This window comes from Bufo gargarizans, chromosome 1, assembly GCF_014858855.1.
Source record: "Bufo gargarizans isolate SCDJY-AF-19 chromosome 1, ASM1485885v1, whole genome shotgun sequence".
Lineage (NCBI taxonomy): Eukaryota > Metazoa > Chordata > Amphibia > Anura > Bufonidae > Bufo > Bufo gargarizans.
The window spans coordinates 278,763,203-278,781,272 of NC_058080.1; the positions used below are offsets into that span (position 1 = coordinate 278,763,203).

At 44.5% G+C, this 18,070-nt stretch overlaps 1 protein-coding gene across 1 annotated transcript in view; it reads left to right on the forward strand.

Annotated features, from left to right (window-relative positions):
- Window positions 1–10,959, forward strand: part of LOC122945127 (nudix hydrolase 24, chloroplastic-like) — a 39,307-nt gene extending 28,348 nt beyond the window's left edge. The window contains exons 4-9 of the mRNA XM_044304019.1: window positions 37–164; window positions 1,764–1,882; window positions 2,312–2,444; window positions 2,523–2,619; window positions 3,569–3,655; window positions 10,666–10,959. Of these exons, the coding sequence (XP_044159954.1) occupies window positions 37–164; window positions 1,764–1,882; window positions 2,312–2,444; window positions 2,523–2,619; window positions 3,569–3,615 (524 nt within the window). The 3' untranslated portion in view covers window positions 3,616–3,655; window positions 10,666–10,959. The remainder of the gene's footprint in view (window positions 1–36; window positions 165–1,763; window positions 1,883–2,311; window positions 2,445–2,522; window positions 2,620–3,568; window positions 3,656–10,665) is intronic.
- The last annotated feature ends 7,111 nt before the right edge of the window (window positions 10,960–18,070 follow it).

Genomic DNA, 18,070 nt, shown 5'->3' on the forward strand with positions numbered 1-18,070 from the left:
GTCTATCATTATTTATTTTTTCATCCCTCCCGCCAGCTCTCCTTGGAGTCTCCAGCTGCAGTGTCAATGTGAATGGCTTTCTACGCAGAGGCTCCAAAATCTTTATGTGGATCGCACGACGTTCATTAACAAAACCCAACTACCCCGGAATGCTGGACCATCTGGTGAGGGGTTCTAGGAGAGCCGAAGCATCTAGTCAGGGATTCTGGGAGAGCCAGGCCATCTTGTCAGGTGTTCAGAGAGAGCCGGGCTGCCTGGTCAGAGGTTCTGGGAGAACTGGGACATCTTGTCAGGTGTTCAGAGAGAGCCGGGCTGCCTGGTCAGAGGTTTTGGGAGAACTGGGCCATCTTTGTAGGTGTTCAGAGAGAGCCGGGCTGCCTGGTCAGACGTTCTGGGAGAACTGGGCCGCCTGGTCAAGGGATCAGGGAGAGCCGGGCTGCCTGGTCAGACGTTCTGGGAGAACTGGGCTACCTGGTTAAGGTTTCAGGGAGAGCCGGGCTGTCACGGGCTATGGTGTACGCTGTGACACTGTTGCCACACTTGTGGTTGCCTGCGGCAACGTGTTGCTGTGAGAGCATGCGGTGGCAGTGTTTCGGCCTTCTGGGGGATTGCCGTGACATGGTTGCCATGCATGTTGTTGCCTGCGGCAACGTGTAGCTTTCTATGCTTGTGTGTGCACTTCCATTTTAAGTGGCTTCCTTCCCTTGTCTGGTGTTGGAAGGGTTAAATCCCTTCCTAGTGTTTTGTTAACACTGGATTTATGTGGGTGTGGGTGCGGCTGGATTTATGTGGGTGTGGGTGCGGCTGCTTGGGCTATTTAGCCTCTGCTGGATGCCTGAAGCTGAGGGGTACTCCAGCCATGATGTATGCTGGAGCTATCCTCCTGGTCTTCATATTCCATCTGTCCAGTGAGGGTCACCCTTGTGGTCATAGATGTTCTTGTGGTGTCTCACGTTATTGCAGCTATGATGTCCTGGGTTCCTGTGTGGTTTGTGGTGTGTGCTGTGTGCTTTTATGTTGGTGTGGACATCAGAACTTGTGCACGGGTTCCAGTCAGTGTGTCTTTGGCAGGTAAGTGTGTTATGGGTGTCACTTACCTGCCATCTCCATATGCTGTATGTGTTCCCCTCTGCTTGCAGCCTGGCCTTATATAGAGACTCCTGTTCCTCTATTACTGGGATGAATAGGTCGTCTCTCCCCTGCTTCTAAGTGAGGAATTTCCAGGGCGACTCAGGATATTAGGTATCCAGGGTATGAGCCGTCCCACCATCGGGGTCCGCTCATACGGTGAGGAGTCAGGGAGAGGATTAGGGATGCTGTAGGAGGTGACCTGCTCTCTTATTACTCCTTTTGGCCAGGCTGATCCCCTTTACCCTTTGATACCGCACGGTGGGGGGTTTTCCCCACTCCCCGCCGTGACACAGGCTGCCTGGTCAGAGGTTCTTAGAGAAAAGGGCCTTCTTGTGAGGCGTTCTGGGAGAGCGGCCTGAGCAGTGAGGGTTTTTTGAAGAGGTGGACCGTCTGGTCAGGAGCTCTTGGATAGCTGGACCGTCAGGTCAGAGGCTCTTGAATAGCTGGAATATATGGTCAGGGCTCTGGGAGAGACGGAGAGTCTGGTCAGGGGTTATAGGAAAACTGGGTGATGACCAATATGGTCTACTTTACAAATCTGACTGCTCAGAGTGTAATTAAAGGGGAACTCCTCTGTCTATAAGGCACTGGATATAAGGCTGATACACTGCTAAGTAGTGTGTCTTCAACAGGCGGCCGGAGCAATCTCTGCAGGGTCCGGCGTGTGGGAGACCCTCCTAAAGGAGTGTGAAGAAGAGGCGTGTATCCCAGAATCCCTTGCATCCAAAGCCAGACCAGCCGGGACTGTAAGGTAAGCTCCAGTAGACGTCTTCAGTGTTATGCACCTCAAAAATGATTGCCGCCATGTGCCCCATGCTGATGTCTCTGGTGTGGGGCAGTATACAAGATACTTTCTTTTGTATTAGCATTTTCTTTTATTTAATATAACATTCTCTGGGGGGTGATGTTCGCACCCATGGTGGTGCCCTTTTACTGTGGTTCCATCCTCCATGGAGGTACCCTTGTGTTGTGGCTCCATTGTCTATGGCATAGCCCACAACCTATCTGCTGCTTCTTCCAAAGTCCTTGGTTCCATGGTGATATCTATTGTGCCCTTCCCCATCATAGCAACTGAGCACACATGTATCACACGCATGGTGCCATCTTCCAGGGTCATTGTACATGAGGTCATCATGTCTTGCCCAGTCCTTGGTAACGACTTGTGCTTTTGCCCTTACAGCTATGCCTATGAGAAGGACGATGCCCTGTACCTTGAGTGTGAGTTCGTCTTTGACTTGGAGGTTCCTGAGTCCTTTCAGCCTCATGCAGGGGACGGAGAGGTGCAGGAGTTCTATCTATGGCCCCTGGACAAGGTGAGTAACACTGTGGCCCCTCATTGTCAGTAGAGTGTGGACTTTCTCTATGTGACAGGTCATTGTGTCGCCCTGCAGGTGAGAGTTGCTATCGCCACCCAGGAGTTTAAACCCAACTGTGCTCTGGCCGTACTAGATTTCCTCATCCGGAACGGGCACATTCAGCCGGACGATGGTAATTGATGAGAGTATTAATTGTGTGTGAGCTGAATGGAGGCGCTGCAGCAGTGTACACCCCATGACAGTGTCTGGCTGGTTAATTAGGGTTAAACAGCTGCTCTTGTTTTTTATGACCATAGTGTTAATTTAGTCAATTTAGTTAATTTAGTCAATTTATAAGCAGTGGATTGTACCTGGAGGTGGGAAGATGGAAGTGGAGGAGTGGGTTGTACCCAGGGGCAGGGGAGATGGTGGAGGAGTGGGTCATACCCGGGGGCAGGGAAGATGGTGGAGGAGTGGGTTGTATCCAGGGGCGGGAGAGAGAGTGGAGGAGTGAGCCGTACCTGGGGAGGGGGGGGGGAGAGGGTGGAAGAGTGGGCCATACTCGGGGGTGGGGGAGATGTTGGAGGAGTGGATCTTACCCAGGGGCAGGGGAGATGGTGGAAGAGTGGGTCATACCTTGAGGTGGGGGAGATGGTGGAAGAGTGGGTCGTACCTGGGGGCTTGGAGATGGTGGATGAGTGGGCCATACCTGGGGGTGGGGGAGATGGTGGGCCGTACTTGGGGGTGGGGGATATGGATGACTGAGCCGTACCTGGGGATGGGGGAGATGGTGGACGAGTGAGCCATAACTGGGGGCGGGGGAGATGGTAGAGGAGTGGGTTGTACTTGGGTGCGGAAGAGATGATGGACAAGTGGTCCATACGTGGGGAAGGCGAGATGATAGAGCAGTGAGTCTTACCTAGCGGTGGGGAGATGGTAAACGAGTGGGCCGTATCTGGGAAGATGGCTGACGAGTGAGCTGTACGTGGAGATAGGGAGATGGTGGACGAGTGGGTCATACATGGGGGTGGGGAAGATGGTAGAGCAGTGAGCCATTACTGGTGGCGGGGGAGCAGGTAGAGCAGTCGTAGTTGGAGTTTGGGGGTGGAGATCATCAGTAATATTTTCCTTTCTTCCGTCAGAAAAGTATTACACCAAGTTTGTGGAGAATCTGCACAGACCGCTGTGATGTCATATGAGAGAATCGCAATCCAATTCTGTGATGTCACATGACTGATCCACAATCCAATCACCTGATGTCACATGACTGATCCACAATCCAACAGATAATGATCAGCCGGCACTCCGTTGAATGGCGTGGTGCTCGCGTCCGAGATAGCGATCCCAGAATAATGGCAAGAAAAGACCGGCACTCACTGTGAAAGAAAATCTTTATTGTCACATTGGATCGTGACGCGTTTCGACTCTCGTCTGGAGCCTTTCTCAAACGTGAAGGATATAATACAAACATTGGTGGACACACGGCATTTAAATAACCCGCCTAGGCGGAAGTGACATCACACTACCATGGTTACAGAAATCAACATAGGACAGCTGTCCAATTACAATGTAAGCTAATAAAGTTAAATGAAACTAACAGGGAAAAAAACAGAAAGAAAAGATCCCAGCCGCAATCAATTAGCGATTCCTCTAATAGAAGTTGCATAACAATAGTAGGGTTAGTAGTGGAAAAGAATTAATGACATGATGATGCCGCTGGGATGTCTTCAAGTTTTCTAAAAGACAAGAAAAAAAGCAAGAATAAATAATGTGTTGATTTACCATTATGGTAGGAACAACATATTACACTAGAAAATAACACATCTAACAAAAAGGTAGAGAATTACAGGAAACTGTGGAGATCATACTCGCGGTTCAGGCCTTTGGGCTCTAATGTCTGCAAAGTGTGAATCCAGTAGGACTCACGCTTTTTCAACATTTTAACCCTATCGCCACCTCTACGTGGTTGGGGCACATGTTCTATGATCTGAAACCGCAACTGTGAAATGTTGTGATTGTGGTGCTCAAAATGATGCGGTATTGGTAAAAGAAGATTCTTCTTACGTATAGTGGACTTATGTTTAGAAAAACGATCTTTCATACGCATAGAAGTTTCGCCTATATAAAGTAAGCCGCAGGGACACTTGAGTAAATATATAATGAAATTACTGTTGCAAGTATAGAAACCCCGAATGGGAAATTGTTTCCCTGTATGTGGGTGTGAAAAAAATTCACCTTTAATCACACTAGAACAGTGTATGCAGCCTAGGCAGGGGAAAGTACCTTTTTTGGGTGTAGATAAGGTAGTTTGACGTTGTGCCATTTGGGCACTACCAATATCAGCCCGCACCACCATATCGCGTAGATTTTTGTTACGTTTATAACAGATAAGGGGCCGGTTTTGGAATTCTTCAACAGAGGGATAGGCTCTAGATAAAATATTCCAATGGCGGTTGATAATCAATCTGCATTTTTGGATCCAAGGATGAAATTTTGAAATAAAAGGGATACGGGATTTTTTTATATTTTTAACTGTGGGACGGCTTTATCTCTTTCCTTGTTTCAATAACGAGCTAGGATATCCACGGTGTCTGAACCTGTCACTCATTTCTTCAAGGCGAGTTTCCTTGGTAGTGGATTCTGAAACAATTCGACGCACCCGCTGAAACTGTGAATGGGGTAATGCCTTTTTAAGAGAAGGGGGATGGTTACTGGAATAATGTAGAAGTGAATTTCTATCAGTAGTGTTTAATATGTAGATCCGTGACCAGCAATCCATCCACTCTTTTCATAATCACAGTGTCAAGGAAACTAATACTATAGGCGTCATGATGTAATGTAAACTGAAGTTCACTCCACACTGAGTTAAGGTAATTAGCAAATTCTAGAAGGGATCCAATGCCGCCGCGCCACACACAAAAAACATCATCAACGAATCTTCGCCAAAAATTGCAATGTAAATTAAACAAACTATTAGAGTAAATATACTGATCCTCAAACCACGCCATGTATGTATTTGCGTACGGCGGTGCGGCATTGGAGCCCATCGCGGTCCCACAGCATTGTTTGTAAAAAGTATCTTGAAACAGAAAATAGTTCTCATTTAAAATAATCTCCAATAGATCCAGAAAGAACTTTTTTTCGTGTGAAGTATAAGAGGAGAGAGACAGTAACCAATCAACCGCACGTATGCCTTTAGAGTGAACAATGGAGGTATATAATGAACATACGTCAAATGTTACCAATAAGTCATCATCCTGTAATGCCAATGTAGCAATCTGTTTTAGAAAATCATTAGTGTCAAGGATAAAGGAGGGCATAGTTTTAGTCAATGGTGTCAAAGCTTTGTCTAATAAGATAGCTGGGGGAGACAGAATAGAATCTGTTAAGGCCACAATTGGTCGACCAGGGGGCTGATCCAAAGATTTATGTATCTTCGGAAGTGTGTAAAACACCGGCGTGACAGGATGGTGATTAATCAAAAAGTGACCCAATTTTGGGTCTATTGTTTTATCTTGTAGATATCTATCAACCAACATACAAAGCTTATTTTTGATAGAAAAAACAGGATCCCCTGGTAATGGTTGATAAACCGCAGTGTTGGCTAACTGGCCCAGAATCTCAGCAGTATAGTAATTTTTGTCCATAAGGACAAGAGCACCACCTTTATCAGCAGGTTTAAGAATCAAAGTGTTGTCATGAATAAGATCATCTATAGCTTGTTTCTCAACCAGTGAGAGATTATGTGTTAAATGACAACCACTTTGTCTTAAATCCTGTAAGGCACAAGCGAGATCGCGTTGAACAAGGGAGACAAAGGTCTCGACAGGATGGTAAGACTTGGGCGGTTGAAAGGTACTTTTCAATCTTAAACCGAAGTCATGTAAATTAAGTAAATATTCATTAACATTAGCGTCTACAATAGCAGTTTTATCAGTTTTATCAGCGTCTGCAAAATGTGCCTTAAGCCTAATATTTCGGAAAAATCTTTGGCAGTCCATGTCTAATGAAAAACTGTCGAGTGAGGCTGTAGGACAGAAAGACAGACCCTTTTCAAGTACATTAAGTTGCACCACACTCAGGTTTTTTGATGAAATATTGACAACTAAAGTTTGATGCGAGTCTGTACCTGAGAGCGCGTCGTCCTGGGAGCATCGAGACCGCCGATAATGACGTCCTGCTCGTCTGGTATTCTTCTTGATGGGGGTCGCTGTCGGCGTCTTCCTAAAAAAGGAGGTCGTTGTGTTCCAGTGATGGAGTCGCTGCCAGACCCAGAAGACATGGAGCCTGTTCGACGCTGTGAACGAGGAAATAGTGGGGTTGCTGTGCCTGATAGATCTTGCCATCTGTAGATGCGCTTACTTTGGTAATCCTCAGAGTCTCTGATAAACTTTTGCCGCTTGGTTGTTTCAATGTCCCTTTTGAGATCCGTGCAGATTTTTTCAACCTTTGTCTTCAAGGTAGTTAATTCATCCGCTGGTAATGCGTCCTTTAATTGAGCTTCAATGGACACAATTTTTTGTTTGCTAGTAGCAATAGCCTCCGTGAGGAATTCAATGGTTAATACCATAAGATCTGTAGAACATTTGTTGAGGATATTTGCGAAGTGGGTACAGTATTCGAGATTGTCACAGAAGAAGGTAGGTCGGAGATGGACTCTCAGTCCACGAGGAATACGTTGCAAGCGACAATACTCAGCCAAGGTGGATACATGCAATTCCCAGGAGGTTAACCTCCGCAGTTCCTTCTCCAATTCTCTCCCCCGAAATTCAGTTGGAGGAATTTTAAGAAAGTCCACGTTGGCGGTTACACCGGACACGATTTCACGTGCCCTTTCATCCGTGTAAGAGAAGTAACTCATTGAAGATAAATCCCACAGGTGCTCGCGCTGAAGACGAGCGGCAAAAGTTTATCAGAGACTCTGAGGATTACCAAAGTAAGCGCATCTACAGATGGCAAGATCTATCAGGCACAGCAACCCCACTATTTCCTCGTTCACAGCGTCGAACAGGCTCCATGTCTTCTGGGTCTGGCAGCGACTCCATCACTGGAACACAACGACCTCCTTTTTTAGGAAGACGCCGACAGCGACCCCCATCAAGAAGAATACCAGACGAGCAGGACGTCATTATCGGCGGTCTCGATGCTCCCAGGACGACGCGCTCTCAGGTACAGACTCGCATCAAACTTTAGTTGTCAATATTTCATCAAAAAACCTGAGTGTGGTGCAACTTAATGTACTTGAAAAGGGTCTGTCTTTCTGTCCTACAGCCTCACTCGACAGTTTTTCATTAGACATGGACTGCCAAAGATTTTTCCGAAATATTAGGCTTAAGGCACATTTTGCAGACGCTGATAAAACTGATAAAACTGCTATTGTAGACGCAAATGTTAATGAATATTTACTTAATTTACATGACTTCGGTTTAAGATTGAAAAGTACCTTTCAACCGCCCAAGTCTTACCATCCTGTCGAGACCTTTGTCTCCCTTGTTCAACGCGATCTCGCTTGTGCCTTACAGGATTTAAGACAAAGTGGTTGTCATTTAACACATAATCTCTCACTGGTTGAGAAACAAGCTATAGATGATCTTATTCATGACAACACTTTGATTCTTAAACCTGCTGATAAAGGTGGTGCTCTTGTCCTTATGGACAAAAATTACTATACTGCTGAGATTCTGGGCCAGTTAGCCAACACTGCGGTTTATCAACCATTACCAGGGGATCCTGTTTTTTCTATCAAAAATAAGCTTTGTATGTTGGTTGATAGATATCTACAAGATAAAACAATAGACCCAAAATTGGGTCACTTTTTGATTAATCACCATCCTGTCACGCCGGTGTTTTACACACTTCCGAAGATACATAAATCTTTGGATCAGCCCCCTGGTCGACCAATTGTGGCCTTAACAGATTCTATTCTGTCTCCCCCAGCTATCTTATTAGACAAAGCTTTGACACCATTGACTAAAACTATGCCCTCCTTTATCCTTGACACTAATGATTTTCTAAAACAGATTGCTACATTGGCATTACAGGATGATGACTTATTGGTAACATTTGACGTATGTTCATTATATACCTCCATTGTTCACTCTAAAGGCATACGTGCGGTTGATTGGTTACTGTCTCTCTCCTCTTATACTTCACACGAAAAAAAGTTCTTTCTGGATCTATTGGAGATTATTTTAAATGAGAACTATTTTCTGTTTCAAGATACTTTTTACAAACAATGCTGTGGGACCGCGATGGGCTCCAATGCCGCACCGCCGTACGCAAATACATACATGGCGTGGTTTGAGGATCAGTATATTTACTCTAATAGTTTGTTTAATTTACATTGCAATTTTTGGCGAAGATTCGTTGATGATGTTTTTTGTGTGTGGCGCGGCGGCATTGGATCCCTTCTAGAATTTGCTAATTACCTTAACTCAGTGTGGAGTGAACTTCAGTTTACATTACATCATGACGCCTATAGTATTAGTTTCCTTGACACTGTGATTATGAAAAGAGTGGATGGATTGCTGGTCACGGATCTACATATTAAACACACTGATAGAAATTCACTTCTACATTATTCCAGTAACCATCCCCCTTCTCTTAAAAAGGCATTACCCCATTCACAGTTTCAGCGGGTGCGTCGAATTGTTTCAGAATCCACTACCAAGGAAACTCGCCTTGAAGAAATGAGTGACAGGTTCAGACACCGTGGATATCCTAGCTCGTTATTGAAACAAGAAAGAGATAAAGCCGTCCCCACAGTTAAAAATATAAAAAAATCCCGTATCCCTTTTATTTCAAAATTTCATCCTTGGATCCAAAAATGCAGATTGATTATCAACCGCCATTGGAATATTTTATCTAGAGCCTATCCCTCTGTTGAAGAATTCCAAAACCGGCCCCTTATCTGTTATAAACGTAACAAAAATCTACGCGATATGGTGGTGCGGGCTGATATTGGTAGTGCCCAAATGGCACAACGTCAAACTACCTTATCTACACCCAAAAAAGGTACTTTCCCCTGCCTAGGCTGCATACACTGTTCTAGTGTGATTAAAGGTGAATTTTTTTCACACCCACATACAGGGAAACAATTTCCCATTCGGGGTTTCTATACTTGCAACAGTAATTTCATTATATATTTACTCAAGTGTCCCTGCGGCTTACTTTATATAGGCGAAACTTCTATGCGTATGAAAGATCGTTTTTCTAAACATAAGTCCACTATACGTAAGAAGAATCTTCTTTTACCAATACCGCATCATTTTGAGCACCACAATCACAACATTTCACAGTTGCGGTTTCAGATCATAGAACATGTGCCCCAACCACGTAGAGGTGGCGATAGGGTTAAAATGTTGAAAAAGCGTGAGTCCTACTGGATTCACACTTTGCAGACATTAGAGCCCAAAGGCCTGAACCGCGAGTATGATCTCCACAGTTTCCTGTAATTCTCTACCTTTTTGTTAGATGTGTTATTTTCTAGTGTAATATGTTGTTCCTACCATAATGGTAAATCAACACATTATTTATTCTTGCTTTTTTTCTTGTCTTTTAGAAAACTTGAAGACATCCCAGCGGCATCATCATGTCATTAATTCTTTTCCACTACTAACCCTACTATTGTTATGCAACTTCTATTAGAGGAATCGCTAATTGATTGCGGCTGGGATCTTTTCTTTCTGTTTTTTTCCCTGTTAGTTTCATTTAACTTTATTAGCTTACATTGTAATTGGACAGCTGTCCTATGTTGATTTCTGTAACCATGGTAGTGTGATGTCACTTCCGCCTAGGCGGGTTATTTAAATGCCGTGTGTCCACCAATGTTTGTATTATATCCTTCACGTTTGAGAAAGGCTCCAGACGAGAGTCGAAACGCGTCACGATCCAATGTGACAATAAAGATTTTCTTTCACAGTGAGTGCCGGTCTTTTCTGATCCACAATCCAATCACCTGATGTCACATGACTGATCCACAATCTAATCACGTTATGTCACATGACTGATCCACAATCCAATTACCTGATGTCACATGACTGATCCACAATCCAATCACCTGATGTCACATGACTGATCCACAACCTAATCACCTGATGTCACATGACTGATCCACAATCTAATCACCTGATGTCACATGACTGATCCACAATCCAATCACCTGATGTCACATGACTGATCCACAATCTAGACACCTGATGTCACATAACTGATCCACAATCCAATCACCTGATGTCACATGACTGATCCACAATCCGATGCGGAGAACACCACAATCCAGTTCCATGATGTCACACCTGATCCAGTATAAGATGAATGATGGAGGAATTATGGGCAGTTATATACTGGTGGATATTTTCTTGGTCTCACAATATCTTTAAAGACTGTTTTCACTGTAGCTTTACTATTCCTGAACCAGGCAGCTCAGGATGAGTACATCTGTATATCCTCACAGGAGGTGCCACAGAGCATAGAATGAATCAATTATGTAATAAACCCTGTGATGTCACTGGTGTCCTTGCTGAATCTGATTTTAAAAAAAATCACAATAATTTTTTGAGTTTTTGCAATTATTTTTTTAAAGATAACAAACAGTTAATAAAATAATTGTGTGGAATATAAAGTGCATGCTTTTCATTACTTACAATAAAATGTATCATTTCATATCAGAAGTTTTCAGTAATATAAGACATGAAATAGAAATGTGTCTTTTTGATGGAGTGAATACAAGGTCAGTTCTGATCATTTATTTAGGTATGTATCAATTTCATTTCACATAGTAGTATATTAATATTGATTAACCCTTTCAGGACCCTGCCATATTTCACCTTAAGGATCAGGCCGTTTTTTGGGGAAATCTGACACGTGTCACTTTATGTGCTAATATCTTTGGAAAGCTTTTACTTATCCAAGCCATTCTGAGATTGTTTTCTCGTGACACATTGTACTTCATGATAGTGGTAAATTTCAGTCAATATTTTTTCATTTTTATTTCTAAAAAAATCCCAAATTTACCCAAAATTTTGAAAAGTTAACAACTAATATGTAGCGATCAAATATGCTGTGTAATAATTACACATCTGGATCCATCTCACAAATGCTTTCAGTCACATCCAAATCAGCGGATCCGGCGGGCTACCTGCTGGATCACACGGCAGCAAGTGTGAACTCAGCCTTACAGGTCGATGTTAGCGCCAGGAAGAAGCGCACTCCCTTTACACCGCCGTCATTCCACATAGATGTCTACAGAACCTGTTCTATTAAACGCTTATACAAGTAGAGCCCCCGACAGAGTGGAGAGGGGGTCAGCAGTAAGTGTGTGTTGACATCACTGATTATTTTGCCCTTCCTTTCAGAACAATAACCCCCAAAATACGAATCCTGTCTGTGGAGCATCCACCTTTACTCGGTCAGCAATTGGTCAATAATCCATCAGTATTGCTAATGTGAAAAAAAAACAGGAGTGGATCCAAAACAGAGATGACACGTGAATGGAATATTTGCATGTCTTCTGTGTTTTGTACCAACTCCTGCTTTTGGCTACCAAATCACAAGCCAATTCTGATGGGACCATACAGGCTTTACAGCTGATACACAGACAGGATCCATGGGGAGTCTCATTTTTCCTTCCTTCTGAGCGATCAAAAGAAGGGTCAAATAAATTATGATGTCATCCAGGCTGAAAGGCAAAATAGTGTACCGGTCATGAAGTAGGAAGGGTGGGAACAGCATGAGAAGTCAGCAGAGTGGCCCTATGACATAGTGGTGAGGTGGAAGAGGCATGATTAGATGACAGAGTGGCCCAATGACAGAGTCTGGAGGTGGAGGCAGCATGAGGAGGCCACAGAGTGGCACAATGACAGAGTCTGGAGGTGGCGGCAGCATCAGGAGGCAACAGAGTAGCACAATGACAGAGTGTGGAGGTGGCGACAGCATCAGGAGGCCATAGAGTGGCACAATGACAGAGTATGGAGGTGGTGGCAGCATCAGGAGGCCACAGAGTGGCAGAATTACAGAATGTGGAGGTGGTGGCAGCATCAGGAGACCACAGAGTGGCAAGGTGACATAGTGTTGAGGTGGCAGCAGCATCAGGAGACCACAGAGTGGCAAGGTGACATAGTGTTGAGGTGGCAGCAGCATCAGGAGACCACAGAGTGACCCGGTGACAGAGTGGGGAGGTGGATGGCAATATGATTACCAGTTGAAGATGGTGGGTGAAAGAAGGAGCACTTGACAACAGATGTGTGGCATCAGGCGGATGGCAACCTCAGAATAGTAGCTGAGGCAGGTAGCCAGAAGAAACCGGTCTCTTTTGTCAAAGTGTTGGTGTGGCACCATGGATTATCTAGTCTGATGCATTAGCCATTGGTGAGTGGAAATCCTGGCTGATCCATTCCTGAATTATCTTGACAAAGGTCAGTCTCTCCACATTTGGAGTGGACAGGCGAGTTCTTCTTGGGGTAACTATGGCCCCCGCCGCAATAAACACCTGCTCTGATGCCACACTACTGACCGGGCAGGACAGCTTCTTCAGGGTAAACTCGGCCAATTGCGGCCACAAATCGAGTTTGGATGCCCAGTAGAACAGCGGATCTTCATTGACGGCTGGCAGGGTGCACTTCAAGTATGCCACCACCTGCTGCTTCAGGTTCTGCTCTATGTCTAGCTGCTGGTGAGTTGTTTCTTCACTATGCGGATAAAGAAAGCTGCTCATCAGCGACTCTAGACTCAGGCTGCTGCTGGATGGAGCTGGTACTGCTCCTGCCACCCCACCCCTCCCCAGCAGCCATGGCAGTGGAACATGAGCGCAGAGGGCCCCCGGTCAGACCTGCGAGAGGATGGACGATGGCGCAGATAGGCAGCGGTCAACTGACTACATAGGCTGTCTCTGTAGCAGTTCAGATTGTCCTCCCTCTCAGTGGGTGTAAAAAAGGCCCCCATTTTGGACCAGTAGCGAGGGTCCAACAAGGTGGAGAGCCAGAAGTCATCCCTCCGCCGAATGGTGACAATTGAGTTGTCACTAAGCAAGGAAGTGAGCATGCATCGGGCCATTTGTGCAAGTAAATCGAAGGGGAATCCCTGCCTCCATCTCCACTGCATCGCCCTGTAGCTCCTCTGGCTGCTCCTTCTCCTCCTGCTCCTCCTGTCCAGTCACCTGTGCAGAAAAACCATTCAGGTCGCTACAAATTGCTTGTTCTCCAATGTCCTCCTCCTCCAGTTCAGCCCCCACAGGGCTCATTTGGCCATGAGATCTAAGCGCCACATGTCCAGTCCCCTCATCAGCCAGATTTACCAGCATCTGTTCCAGGACATGAAGCAGTGGAATGACATTGTTCAAACCGTAGTCCTGGCGACTGACAAATAATGTGGGCTCCTCGAAGGGCCTGAGCAAACGGCAGGTGTCACGCATGAACTGCCACTGGCTGACATCGAAGTTACACAGAGGAGTACTCCTGTCCGCTTGGATCATCAAGAAATCATTAATGACCTTTCTCTGTTCGTATAGTCGGTCCAACATATGGAGGGTGTCGGAATATTTATGCTGTCTCCGATTAACAGTCTATATTATTTATGTAAATAAATTACAATCTGCAATGATTCTAATATATTATAATAAATGAAGAATAGAAGTGGGGCACTCACTAAAAGTATAGGGATCTTTAATTTATTATAACAGCAAAAACACAATAGAAGTACAATAAGCACAATATGATATCAGCATTAAAATAACAGGAGAGCAAATAAAATTTGATACTGGTGATGATATGAATGATAAAATATAACAATAAAAGAGCGATAAAAAAGGATTAAATTCGATACTATTTAAATAAATAAATAAATTGATGAATGAGATCCCGATGTGTGTGATTAAAAATAAGATAGTGAATTCAAATGTCAAACATAGGGATATTCACTAGTTAAATTCTGAAGAATGATTCCATGTATGGTAATCCACTCCGACAACCAGTCTTTGTAGTAGGTCTCTCAGGTAGGAAAAATCAAAGTCCCAAGCGTATGCAGCTATGAAATTATACTCAGTAACAGTTTGGCTGCTGATACGCACAGCGGCGTCCCGCTGTGTTAGTCTAATGCGATCGCTTTTGGGTGGGATATGCAAGTGCTTACCCGAGGCTCCTTTGCGCTGGATAATAGTCCCTGGACTCGGCGTATTGGTGTACAGCTCCGGTCTCAAGGGTTGATGTCCTGATTTAAATTTGGCGCCAGTGGAAATGTTTGTTGCACGTGGTTTAGGTTGCCTACGTATTGCAACACCGATGTATTCCGTTAATTACTCTGGCCCACAAAATATAACCTCCAGGCTCCTCGGACTTGCAGAACCACTCCTCCTGGTAGGTGGGGGGGGGGATACCAGACGCGTTTCGGGGATTTACAAAACAGACCCCTTCCTCAGTGGTTGACGGCCCCCTGTTCGTATTCCATTTTTATAGTGCATGAGAGACAAAAAAAGACTGGTTCGGAATCCGGATTTTAAGGATTGGGATCAGTGTGTATTGGAGCTGACTGTCGCTATATATTCGGCATACCATCAGCTAGGGATCGACCGATTATCGGATTTACCGATATTATCGGCCGATATTCAGGATTTTGAACGCTATCGGTATCGGCATTTATTTTGCCGATATTCCGATAGTGTATGGGGAACACAGATCGCACTGCTGACAGCGCTCTCCGTGTTCCCCTTAGCAGCACAGGGGAGAAGGAGCAGTGTCTCCCTCCCCCTGTGCTGCTGCTGCCGCTGCCGCCAATGTAAGGACAGGGGACAAGAGGAGGGGAGGAGCTATGGCCACTGCTCCACCAATGAAGCTTAATCTATCATTCATTCATATACAGGAGGCGGGAGCTGCAGAATCACATAGCCGGCTCCCGACCTCTATGAGCTGTAGCTGCGATCTCAGGTGCCGCGGATCGCAGCTACTGCTCATAGAGGTCGGGAGCCGGCTATGTGATCCTGCAGCTCCCGCCTCCTGTATATGAATAAATGAGAGATTAATCTTCATTGGTGGCGCAGTGCGCCCCCCCAAGCCCCCCAGTATCAGACATTGGTGGCGCAGTGCGCCCCCCCAAGCCCCCCCCCCAGTATTAAGCATTGGTGGCGCAGTGCGCCTCCCCCCCAAGCCCCCCCAGTATTAACCATTGGTGGCGCAGTGCGCCCCCCCTCCCCCCCAGTATTAAGCAGTGGTGGCGCATAGGGCCCCCCCACCCCAGTCGCAGTGCGCCCCTTCACAGGATCCCCTCTCCCTTGCTCCTCCGATCGGAGCCCCAGCAGTGTAATGCTGGGGCTCCGATCGGTTACCATGGCAGCCAGGACGCTATTGAAGCCCTGGCTGCCATGATAAGCTCCATGCTGCTGTGTGCACAGAGCACACAGCAGCAGGGACAGTGTGAGCTCCTATTCACCCTGATAGATCTCTATCAGGGTGAATAGGACAAGGGTTCTAGTCCCTAAGGGGGCTAAAAGTTAGTTAAAGGGTTTCTACCACTTCGGTTTCACATATTTAGCTGTCAGACACTAGCGATCCGCTAGTGTCTGCTCTGCCCAACCATCCTAATATAATTGCTTTTGGGGCAGCCGTTTTGCTAAAAAAAGAACTTTTATTAATATGCTAATGAGCTTCTAGGTGCTATGGGGGCGTCATTAGCACCTAGAGGCTCCGTCTACCTTCAGAAACTGCCGCCGCCGAGCGTGTCCCTCCAGCCCGCCCATCTCCTCCTGAATGCGATCCTCCTTGTGAGCGTATGTATTCTGCGCATGCGCAGTGAATGTCTGACCGCTTCCTTGCTCAGACATCTCCACTGCGCCTGCGCGATGACGCCATAGTTCTCCGAGGAACAGGTGCAGTGGAGATGTCTGAGCAGGGAAGCGGTCAGACATTCACTGCGCATGCGCAGAATACATACGCTCACAAGGAGGATCGCATTCAGGAGGAGATGGGCGGGCTGGAGGGACGCGCTCGGCGGCGGCAGTTTCTGAAGGTAGACGGAGCCTCTAGGTGCTAATGACGCCCCCATAGCACCTAGAAGCTCATTAGCATATTAATAAAAGTTCTTTTTTTAGCAAAACGGCTGCCCCAAAAGCAATTATATTAGGATGGTTGGGCAGAGCAGACACTAGCGGATCGCTAGTGTCTGACAGCTAAATATGTGAAACCGAAGTGGTAGAAACCCTTTAAAAAAAAAAAGTTACAAAAAAAAGAATAAAAACACCAAAATATTAAATATAAATGAAAAAGAAAGATTTACAAAAAAAAATACACATTAACAATAAACATTAATTTTCAGCAGATTTGTGGGAATTTTAGATTTTTTTTTCAAAAATGAAAACTCCCAGAATATCGGTATAAATTATCGGCTATCGGCCTGAAAGTTCACAAATTATCGGTATCGGCCCTAAAAAATCAATATCGGTCGATCCCTACGCATCAGCCATATCATTCATATAATCGAGTAAGTAATATCAATCCATCTTATGAATAAAGAACATCAAGATAAAAGTAAGAATATTAGTATAAGTCCATATATAGGTATAAATGATAACGGGATCTCCACCTATCGAGACCTCCATGTCTTGTTTAAAATTTATACTATAGCGGTTTCTCTGAAATCACATCAAGTGGAATAAGTATCGTTCTTGCAAATGAATCCATGCAATTCTATTGCGTCTTTATATACAACTGGATGTTCTATGGAAAAATGTGTAGTCTCTTCAATATGTATTAATTATTTTGATACATTGACTACTGATGTGGTTACAAGGGAAAACAGTATCTGCACACAATAGTTTCAAATCCCAAACGATACATTGCGGTTACATATAGTTTTTATAATAGTGAAATTCTCATATAGAGGGACATAAAAGAGATCGTGCAGGGGACCATACAAAGTGTCTATATATATTATTTTTATTTTTTAAAAGGAATTGACTCCATTCTTTAGGAAAAAAAAAAAAAAAAAAAAGAGGAAATCCCTTTAATGATTCATCCAAGTGGATACCTCTACGGATCTTTAAGGGAGTCCTCCCACGATCTATACAATATTGATAATAAAATATATATATATTTTGCCATCCTGGTTATGACAGTGGCAGACATTGGCATACATTAATACGTCTTTTAAAATCATATATTGTGAAGAACATCTCAGGAACATACATAACCTCTGTATGGTTCCGATAAATTTTTGTGAGATTCCTCAGAATGGGTCCCTTGTTTTTCGCCAATATACCCTTGCATCCTCTTCTGGATCCCCTTCTCATCTTAGTGCGACATTTCCTATATTCATATTATAATAAATACCAAGCTAAAACGAGCTCGTGATCTGCGCTAAGTTAGACAACAAAAAGAAGGCGGTGGTAAATCAAAATATATATTTACTAAATAACAATAATACAGTACAAGCTAATATATATAAAAAAAACTATAAAATCAATCAATGATATGCAAATCCTTTAAGAAAGTCAAAGTACTTTAGAGTATATATTTATCCACTACTATGCCTTATTATGACAATACCCTTTAATTATATTTTAAATCAATTTGATACCTGATTTCTCTCAGCCGACAAATGTCTGATTAAATCCAAATCTGGTCTATTTCAGATTTCCTCTTTTATTGATACAAATATAT